At 46.0% G+C, this 10628-nt stretch overlaps 1 protein-coding gene across 2 annotated transcripts in view; it reads left to right on the plus strand.

Moving 5' to 3' along the window:
* The first annotated feature begins 4 nt into the window (after window positions 1–4).
* The window catches only part of Ptpn18 (protein tyrosine phosphatase non-receptor type 18), a 14086-nt gene continuing 3462 nt past the window's right edge, over window positions 5–10628 (plus strand). The window contains exons 1-8 of one of the 2 annotated variants that reach the window (XM_021169332.2): window positions 5–194; window positions 3103–3211; window positions 3508–3584; window positions 3670–3765; window positions 3867–3905; window positions 8854–8922; window positions 10000–10062; window positions 10358–10500. In XM_021169332.2, coding sequence (XP_021024991.1) covers window positions 102–194; window positions 3103–3211; window positions 3508–3584; window positions 3670–3765; window positions 3867–3905; window positions 8854–8922; window positions 10000–10062; window positions 10358–10500 — 689 coding nt within the window. In that variant the 5' untranslated portion in view covers window positions 5–101. The remainder of the gene's footprint in view (window positions 195–3102; window positions 3212–3507; window positions 3585–3669; window positions 3766–3866; window positions 3906–8853; window positions 8923–9999; window positions 10063–10357; window positions 10501–10628) is intronic. The other variant, XM_029471067.1, reaches the window with a different exon arrangement.

A 10628-nucleotide genomic window follows, 5' to 3' on the forward strand; every position in this document is an offset into this window, starting at 1 on the left:
ACCGGTCTTCATTGGCTGCTGGAATGGAGGCCCCGCCTCGCAGTGGCTAAATTCTCGGAGTCGGAGCACTCCTTGTGGAGACCTCACGAGCGGGTCGCGACATGAGTCGCCATACGGACTTGGTGAGGAGCTTCTTGGAGCAGCTGGAGGCCCGGGACTACCGGGAGGGGGCAATCCTCGCTCGTGAGTTCAGCGTGAGTGACACTCCAGCCATCAAGCTTCGCAGCCAGGCGCTCCCCACGGCTGTCCACCTGTGCAATATGAAAGCTCTGCCTTTTCCTCTCAGCTCCCGGGGCGTCTCCTCCCTGCTGCTCTCCGCTTTCCTCTTCCCGCACTTCTCTCACCCTGACTCTCCCAGCCTTCCGCACTTTACCCGCAGGTGCCCGGAGGGTGAAGACGGCTACTGTCTAGGAGGAGCCAGACACACTCAGGTGTCGGTGTCGAGCTCCGGGTGCAATCTTCTCCCTAGCGGGGCCGGCTTCCGCCGGGGAGGGAGGCAGCACACCTGCGCTGGACTCCAGTCCCCAACCCGGGCCACTCCTGGGTCACCTTGTAATCCCAGGGAGGAAGTGGTTTGGGGCAGCAGAAAGAGGAACAAGGAAACTTGTCGCCTAGCCTAGGTTTCGCGTTTCCAGTCTATCCTAGGGCTTTTCAGAACTGTGGCCCTGGGAGATCTGACCTCATTTTCACCTGTTTTGAATTGTGAATGCTAAAAGACAAGCGGGTTTGAAAATTAGGTGGTTTGGGTAGATGCACCTAGCACGAGTTGGGTATTCACTGGCTATATTAACTGTATGCACCTGCCTTTAATATGGTTTACAAAGGTTGTAAACGTTACCTCGGACCAATCAAGCTTGTGAGAGATACTGCCACTCAACTGCCATGGCACACAACACATAATGACGTATTTTAAATAGAGTGACGTGATCCAAATACGTAATACACTATCTCAAACTTAGAAATATAAATGATAAAGATATAAAAATTAGTGTGACATTGCAGCCTGGCATGGTGACATATGCTTGTTAATTCTAGCAGTTGGTAGCCTAAAACTGGGGGGATAACCATGAGTTCAAGGCCAGCCTGAGTTACATAATTTTGTGACCACTCTGGAATACTCTGGAGATTGTTTCAAAGAATGAAAAAGATAGTTTACACAGGCCAATATGTAAACCAGTAACAGTGAAACTCTGGTGGTGCATGCCTTTAATCCTAGCACTTGGAAGCAGGGACAGTAAGATTGCTGTAAGTCTGAGGTCAGTCTAGTCTACACAGTGAACTCCAGGACAGCCAGGGCTATGTAGGAAGACATTGTCTCAAAAACAATCAAAAAACAAACAAACAAACAAATAACCCCAACTAACTAAATAAGCAAAACAAACAAAAACCCAACAAACCAACCACAATACCACAACAGATACAACAAACATTAATAAGAACAAAATTTACAGCAGGGTGATGGTGGCACACACCTTTGATTTCAGAACTTGGGAAGCAGAGCCAGGTGAATCTCTGAGTTCAAGTCTAGCCTGGTCTGCAAAGTGAGTTCCAGGACAGCCAGGGCTACACGGAGAAACCCTGTCTCGAAAACCAAAAACCAAACCAAACCAAACCAAAAAAACCAAACCAAGCAAGCAAACGAACAAACAAAAACCCCAAACCAAATTTATTAAGTTAATAAGTAAATATACACACAAGCATATGGATAGGTTAAATGTGAGTCTAGATAATTTGCATATGTAAATGCTATAACAGAAGAACTATTAGCATAAAGTATAAATTTTATAAGCAAAAAGATATGCATAAACATGCACGTGGTGCATCTTTCAGGTTGAAGAAAACAGTTTTGAGGGCTCCATGCAGAATCTTGCACTCAGTCACTCCAGGGCTTTGATTTTCTACCTCCGTAATCAAAACACCCACTGTAGGAAGAAGGTGTCTCTGGGGGCTGGAATAACCTGACCAACATAAGTAAACCACTTTGGAATGGTGGCCCAAACACAATGCCAGTCATTGCAATTATGAACACCCGATAAGAGTGGTACTCTTCACCAGTTATAATAATGCACCAGCTATAAAGCACCCATAGCATCTTCTTACATGTTATATGTTAGACCTCATATCTATAGCATATTATCATGCTGTTTCTTGTTTAAAGTATTTTTAATTTTTATTTGGCACATGTAGGTATATGTGTATGTATGCATGTGTGTATATACATACTCTCAGAGGCTGGAAGAGGTTATTGAATCCCTGAAGCTGGAGGTACCAGCACTTGTGATCTGGCAAGTGCTAGTGCCAGGAACCAGACTTGGTTCTCTACAAGAGCAGAAAGCACTCCTAACCACTTAGCCATCTTTTCTAAGCCCTATTATTTTTTTGAGACAGGGTCTTGAGACAGGTTCAGGCCGGTCTTGAATTCACTATGTAGCCAAGGATGACTTTGAACTTGTTTAAATTATATGTGTGCACACATGTTTTAGGGGAACTGTGGACAACCATGAGAGCTACTTTTACCCTTCTATCTTACCTTGGGGTGAAAGTCAGGTTATCTGGCTTGGTGGCAAGCACCTCTACCCACTGATGCATCTCCCTGGCCCCAGTTTAATTTGTTTTGGGGGTGGGGGTCTTATTCATGCCACAGCACCTATGTAGAGTCAGAGGACAATTTTCTGGTGCCGGGTCTCACTCCTTATGGCGTGGGATATAGGGGTTGAGTAGAAAATCTTCAGGCCTGTGCAGAAAGTGCTTATTGTAAGCACCGAACAATCTTTTGGGTCTAAATGATGCATATTTTATTATGATTTACAGTACATTTATTATGATTTACAGTACACATACATGATTGAATGTGCAGATCTGAGAGGTCTGGATTCAACCTTTATTGGGGTACCTCCTTGTGGGGCCTTTGGCAAGTTACTCGACCACTACCTACATCAACGTTCATCTGCACAATGGGGAGAGTGGATAGCCCCCCACTTGGGATGTCTAAATCCCCTAGCACGGAGCCTGACTTTCACCTGCTGTTCTAGATATTATTACACAGATGCTAGTACGGATGGGTCTCACTCTGTTCTTTCTGCTCATGGTGCCTTCCACTAGGACATTAAGGCCCGCTCAGTGGCCTGGAAGTCTGAAGGTGTGTGTTCCACTAAAGCCGGCAGTCGGCGTGGGAACACGAACAAGAACCGCTACAAAGATGTGGTAGCATGTAAGTCAGTGGGTATCTTGAGGGAATCGGTGCCACTTGCACAAATGCTGGGTGGCAGTGCCCATTTGGCCGCACCCACCCACAGCCAGCCCCTCCCACTCTTCGTTCCTCACCTCAAACCCCGCCCCCCGCCACTCCCCAAAGCATGCTATTGCTTGTGCTTGAGGTAGCTGCATTACTCCCTGAAGCCACAAGGGGGCAGAGCTCCACTAGTGTGCTGTCACCCTGCTTGCTTTTGCCTGGGAGGGCGGCAGTGACTTGACACCCACCCCTCCACATGTCCCACCCTCTCCCAGATGATGAGACAAGAGTCATCCTTTCCCTGCTCCAAGAGGAGGGACATGGAGATTACATCAATGCCAACTTCATCCGGGTCAGGCTAGTGATCAGGGGAGGGGTGGCTTTGGGGTGGGTTGGGACAGGCTTCAGAATCTCGTTAATGAATGGGCCTTTCCCAGGGCACAGATGGAAGCCAGGCCTACATTGCGACACAAGGACCCCTGCCTCACACTCTGTTGGACTTCTGGCGCCTGGTTTGGGAGTTTGGGGTCAAGGTCAGCTTTGCGGGACAGAGAGAGAGGGGCATGGTTCTGAGTCCCTGTCCTTCCGATTTCTCCTTACTCAGTGGCCTCCGTCTTCCTTACCTTTTGTCTAGGTAATCCTGATGGCCTGTCAAGAGACAGAAAATGGACGGGTATGTATCCTCAGCCTCCTAGAATGCAAAGAAGGCTTGTGCAGGGAGGAGGGGAGGCTTGGAGTCTCCTTCTTGTCCCTAGAACCAGAGTTCAGTCCCTGCCTGACTCCACTGCAGGTCTGCAAAAGCCACTGGTCCTAATTTTGCCTTGATCTTTTTCCTTTTGATCATGGGGTTGTCCCCACAGTACTGGCAGCCCGGGATTTCCATCAGCCCACATCATGTACTGAAGAGTCTCCACCCTGGTCTCTCTATACCCTTGCCTGCTTCTTATACTCCCCTCTGCGGATGCTGGGCTTGGCTATTCTCGGATGAGCCAGAGAAGGCTCTGCTTTGGGGATGTCCTCTGCCATGGGTTTTACCATTGCCCATTCTGTTACCTGGACCTTCACGTGGTGTCACACCCCCACATGCCCACCTCTAACTCTTTCCTGTGTCTTACCATTTTCCTTCATAGTTCTTGTCTACCTCAACACATGGGATAATTCTAAATGGGAAATGTACGTCACAGTAGTATGACGACCCTCCACAAGCTATTATTTTTACCTTTGACTATCTTCTTACTGGGATACAATTCTCCCATTTAGCCAGGCATGCCAGCTCCCTCATGTATGTACTTCAAGTTCTTAGGAGGCTAAAGTAAGAGCATCAAAACTTTGAGGCTGCTGGGCGGTGGTGGTGCACGCCTTTAATCCCAGCACTTGGGAGGCAGAAGCAGGCGGATTTCTGAGTTCCAGGCCAGCCTGGTCTACAAAGTGAGTTCCAGGACAGCCAGGGCTATACAGAGAAACCCTGTCTCGAAAAACCAACCAACCAAACAAACAAAAAAACCTTGAGGCCAGCCTGGGCAACTCAGGGAGACCATCTACACGTTCACCACCCCGTTAGCAGTCCCAGCCCATGTTTAGAGTCACAGGCAACCCCTAGTCCCCTAGTCTCCTTTTGATGCCAGCAGATTTGCCTACTCGGCATCTTTAACATGAAATGGAATTGTGCGGCACGTGCCTTCCACGACTGGCGTCTTCCTCTTTGTGTTCTCGGTTCTTGCATCCTGAAGCATGGCCCTAGTGTACTTCTTCTGATTGCTGAATAGCACCTTGAACGTACCACCTACATCTCACTCCTCCTCTGAGCAGTTTGTAGATGCTGGATTGCTTCTCTGAATCACACCTCTGTGAACTTTCGTACGCAAGCCTTTGTGTGGACATGAACTTAGAGTTTGCACTAGGTGGAATTGCTAGGTCATAGAGGAACTCTAATTTTAACTCTAGTTTAAGGAAGTGACAGGCCATTTTCCAGAGTAGCTGTGTCAAGTTACATTTCCATCCACAGTACACAACTCATCTCCTTACATTCTCGCCAACAGTTCTAATTCCTTCTCATTTTGAAAACCTTCTACTTACTGTGTATAGGGGCATGTGCATGTGTGCACATGCGTGCCATGGAATAGGGCAGAGATCAGAGACAAATTTGGGAAGTGGATGTCTCTTTCAACCATGTGGGTCCCTGGGATTGACTTGGCAACAAGTGTCTTTACCTATGAGCCATTCTGCCTGTTACCCCTGTTCCCTGCCCCCCTACCCCCATTATAGCCATTGTTGGAAATATGAGGGAATCTCTAACTGGGTCTTGTAAACCTTGTGGTAAAATATAATTAAACATAAAAATCGCCATGTAAGGGACTGAAAGATGTCTCTGGAGGTTAAGAGCACTTGTTACTCTGTAGAGGACCTGAACTCCTAGGCAGTACCTGCATCAAGTAGCTTATAATTGCCTATAACTCCAGCCCCAAAGGGATATGATGCCCTCTTCTGGCCTCCTTGGGCACCCAAACACATTTAACTTTCATTCAAACACACACACACACACACACACACACACACACAGCATAAACTCCTCCTCCTCCTCTGGTTATCTTCTGTCCCCATTGTTGCCTGTCCTAGCTGCACCGTGTAAATGGGATTATAAAATATGTGTCCTGTTTTTGGTTCCTTTCCCTTGATGGTTTTAAGGTCTGTCCATGTTGTCATGTGCACCAGAATGTCATTCACTGTAAGACTGAATATGCCATGGCTTTGTGTCATGTTTCCTGTACCCATTCAGCTGCTGATAGACAGTTGGGCTGCTCTCCCTTTTAGACCACTGTTGGCACACACTGATAAAACAGTTTATGTTTGCTTCTGGCTTTCGTTTTCATTTGTGTGAGTCAATGCATGTCTATGTGTGGTTATGGATGTGTGTCTCTGTCTCATGCATTGGCTGGCCTGGAACTCACAGAGATCCACCTGTTTCTGCCCCGCTGCTTCTGCTGTTGCTAGGTTTAAAGACTTGTGACACTCGGCTGGCTCTTCTGTTCCTTTAAGGGTCCTCCCTGAACTCAGTCCTTGAATTTTCTCAGTTTGGCTAGAAGCTGGCAAGCCCCAGAGATCTCCCTGTCTCTGCCCACCGCTGAGCTGGGGCTACAGGCATACAAAGGTGCCTAGCTTGTTATATGGGTGCTGGGATCTGTGCTCCAGTGTTCATGGTTGTGCGGCACTCTTAATTGCTGAGCGCTCTCTCTCTCGAACTGTCTATTTTTTTCAATTATTTGAATATAAATGTGCAGCCGAATTGTTTAAATTTTTTTCCCCAGTGGCTAGAACTTTGCGGCTTCTCTTGGCTAGCGGTTTTAGTCTCTCCATATGTTCAGCCACCCTTGCTATTTTGTATGCATTCATTGTGTGGTGTGCACATATTTAGAGATCAAAGGAGGATGTCATGTGTCCTGCGCTATCCACTTTCTGCTTTTTTTTCCTTGACTCGGGTGTTTCTCTTAGCCTAGAGCTAGGCTGGCAGCCATGCCCTAGAGCTCCTCCGTTCATTCTTTGCCCCTATGATGTTGGAGTTACAGGGGTATACCAGTCATCTCTCATGGGTGCTGGGTCTTTGAATTCAGATCCTCATTCTTGTTCAGCATCTGAACAAGAGCCATCTCTCTTACCCATGAGCCATCTCTCCAGGTCAACAGTTATTTCCTTCCCACTCATGGGGATGGAGAGATGGCTCAATGGTTAAAAGTGTATTCTGCTGTTGCAAAGGACCCACATTTGGTTCCTAACACCAACATCAAGTGGCTTACAAGGACTTGGAACTCCAGCTCCAGGGCACCTGACAACCCTGGCCTGTGCAGTTGCCTGCATCCACAGGCCTGTAACATCCAATTAAAAATGATAAAAATAAGTCCTTATTTGTTTGTTTGTAGATAGGGTACCTCTGTGTAGCCCTGGCTGCCCTGGAACTCACTCTGTAGACCAGGCTAGCCTCAAACTCAGAGCTCTGCCTACCTCCACCTGGCAAAAAATATATCTTAAAAAAGAAAAAAAAACCCCACTCATTTTTGTTTTGTTTTTCATGTGTTTATTTGTCTGTTTGTGTGTTTTCTCTGGACAGACATATATTCAGGTTCCATTTTAAAATTGTGTTATTGTTTTTAGTACTGAGTGGAAAGAGTTCTGGATAAAAGTACTTAGCTGGCCAGCACTAGAGAGGCAAGAGAGTTCGAGGCCAGACTGGTCTATAGATCAGGATCCAGGATAGCCAAGGCTACACTGAGAAACCCGTTTCAAAAAAACAGAAAAAAGAAACCTTGTGATGTAGCTCAGTGGTAGAGCCAGTGTTTTGAAGAAAGAAAAAAAAAACAAACAGAAAAAGAAAGAAAGATAGACAGACAGACAGACAGACAGAAAGAAAGAAAGAAAGAAATAAAGAAAGAAAGAAAGAAAGAGAGGAGGAAGAAAAAAAGGAAAGAAAGAACTGCCCAGCCTGGTAGTGCATGCCTTTGACAGGCAGAGGCAGGTAGATCTCTGTGATTTTTACACTAGCCTGGTCTACACAGCAAGTTCCAGGATAGCCAGGAATAAAATTTACAACTTTGAAATTTTATATCATATTTTTTCTACTTCTTGATGTTGTACGCTTGTTTTCATTTATGACACATGAAATAGCTTATACTGAATAATAATAAAAAATTGATAGTCCTCTGTTCTAGCGACCTTACTGAGTTTATTGGGCATGCATTCTTAAGTAGCTTCCCCATGAAAATGAGTCACGTCATATATAGAGCAAAGCTTTGTTTCTCTCTTTTCCAGCCTGCATGTTGACCCCCCCTCACCCTCTCTCCCCTCCTCCATCACTTCCTCTTCTCCTTTCCTCCCCCTTTGCTTATGGATCTTTTCCCATTCTCTGATTATCCCCATGGTAACCAGCCACATTTTGCTACATCTTTGTCAAGGACAGAGGATGCTGGGTTTTCAGTGTTGCATAGTCCAGTGCTTGATTGTGTTGACTCTGGTTAAAAAGTGTTTCAAGTGTTTTACTTTTCTAGGAAGGCAGTGGAGACTCTTCTATATATTTTATCACATGGCGCTTTCTCTTTCCCTGGCTTCTGTTTGCACAGCCTCTCTTCCCTGCAAATTCTTTGTCATGCTAAGCCATGATCCGTGCTTCTGCGGCATGGTGGAATCACTGGGTTCCTTAATGAAATGGAATCACTGGGTGTCATAAATGAAAACAAGCGTACAACATCAAGAAGTAGAAAAAATATGATATAAAATTTCAAAGTTGTAAATTTTATTCCTGGCTATCCTGGAACTTGCTGTGTAGACCAGGCTAGTGTAAAACTCACAGAGATCTACCTGCCTCCTTAGTTCCTACAGCTTAGTGACAAGGCACCACCCTGCAGAGCATGGGTCTATGATACATAGTGGTCCATGCGATTAGTTACAGTGCCAGGCCATAGGAGGATATCCTGAACTGTCTCCCCCCCCACCCCACCCCCCCCCCCGGCAAGATGAGAAGCTAGCTTCTGTGCTGTGCAAGTATTTATGTGATACTCTGCAGCTGGCCTCCACAAGTGGCTCTGAAGGTGACTTCCCCATTCACTCCTTGCCTTCCTCACCTTACTTTCCAGAGGAAGTGTGAACGCTACTGGGCCCGGGAGCAGGAGCCTCTACAGGCTGGGCCTTTCTGCATCACCCTGGTAAGTTGGAGCAGGGGTGGGAACAGAGATGCAGGCCTTGGGTAGTGGGGGAGATCTCAAGGAAGACATAGGGAGTGAGAAGCCTTGGGCTAGGCTTGGAAAGGTGAACCATTTTCTCATAGCTCACTCTGTGAAAAACTCAGAATGCATGTAGGGTACGTGCTGTTCCCTGGCCCTAGCAGTGTTAACTATGATTACAGTTACTGCGGTAACCAAAATGGACCTGTTCCCCTTTCTGCAATTCCTGTTTTACAGTGTTCTTTACTGGAGGAAATCCCTCCACATACAGGTACTTAGCCATTAACAAATGCAAGGAGACCATTGTGTTACAGAACAATAGGACTCTCTTATGCTCCCTGTAAAAGGATTCGTTTGTTTTGTATACTCATTCCTCTTTCCCAGTTCTCACAATAGTTTCCTTGAATGCTTTGGGAGAAATTTGGGCCAAAAAAATTTTAAAAATATCATCAGTATAGAAATTTATTTGAATTAAAAAATATGTGGCTACATTTACAGTAGCATAATACCTAAAGGACATATCATCATTGGTTGTGCAACCATTAAAAAAAATTCTTTTGAGGTTAAAAAAAAACCCCACATGTAATAAGAATGAAAAAGGAAGCAAAAATATAATAAAACATAAATATAAAAATATAAATATAAAATTTATATAAAATGTAAATTTCCCGAGGAATGGGAATCAGACACACTAAGCTTGTCCACCAGAGTCTGACCTGTAGGACGTGCCCAGCAAGGTCTCCAGTCTCAACCACTGGCTAAGCCAGGAATCCTGGGAATGCAAGACGGCACCGCAGGCCTAAGAGTTTTAAAAATGTTTTTAGTGTTTGATTTTCAATTAAGAATGCTTTACTTTCATGTGCACACCTGCCATCCCAGCTCATGAGAGGCGGATCCAGAGGAGGATCTCTGGTTTGAGGCCAGTCTGCGCTCTACAGCAAGGCTTGTCTCCAAAGCAAAACCAAACCCCAAACCTTTGCTTTCTAGAAATGTGAAGTGTGTTATTAAGATCTCTATTTCTCTTCTGTTTTCTCTGTCCCCTTCTCACATGGCGCTTAGACAAAGGAGACAACACTGAATGCAGACATCACTCTCAGGACCCTTCAGGTTACATTCCAGAAGGTATCGAAACGTTAAAAGGTGAAGGGACTCTGGCATGGGACGAGCTGTCTCTTCTCCTGTAAATGGACACTCATGATTCCAGTCCGTTCCTGTCACCCTCAGTTAGTACACAATGGACTTGCTTGTCTCTATGGTGCTGAGGGTGGAGCTCACAGCCTTGTGCATGCTATGCAAATCCTCTTAGTCTCCTTCCTTATCTGGTGGATTTAAATGGAATAAGCTTAGAACTGTAGTAGGTGATCAATAAACATGTTTTTTTCTTTTTTCTTTTTTCCACTCTCTGTTCCCGGCTCAGGAATCCCGCTCTGTGCACCAGCTACAGTATATGTCCTGGCCAGACCACGGGGTTCCCAGCAGTTCCGATCACATTCTCACCATGGTGGAGGAGGCCCGCTGCCTCCAAGGACTTGGACCTGGACCCCTCTGTGTTCACTGCAGGTTTAGGAAATTAGCTTTATGAGGATCTGGTGAGGCAGAAGGGAGAGGATGAGACAGAAAGGCAAGGGAGAACGATTGTGGCTGGGAGCCCGCCTGCTCTCTCTCTCTCTCTCTCTCTCTCTCTCTCT

Source organism: Mus caroli, chromosome 1, assembly GCF_900094665.2.
Source record: "Mus caroli chromosome 1, CAROLI_EIJ_v1.1, whole genome shotgun sequence".
Lineage (NCBI taxonomy): Eukaryota > Metazoa > Chordata > Mammalia > Rodentia > Muridae > Mus > Mus caroli.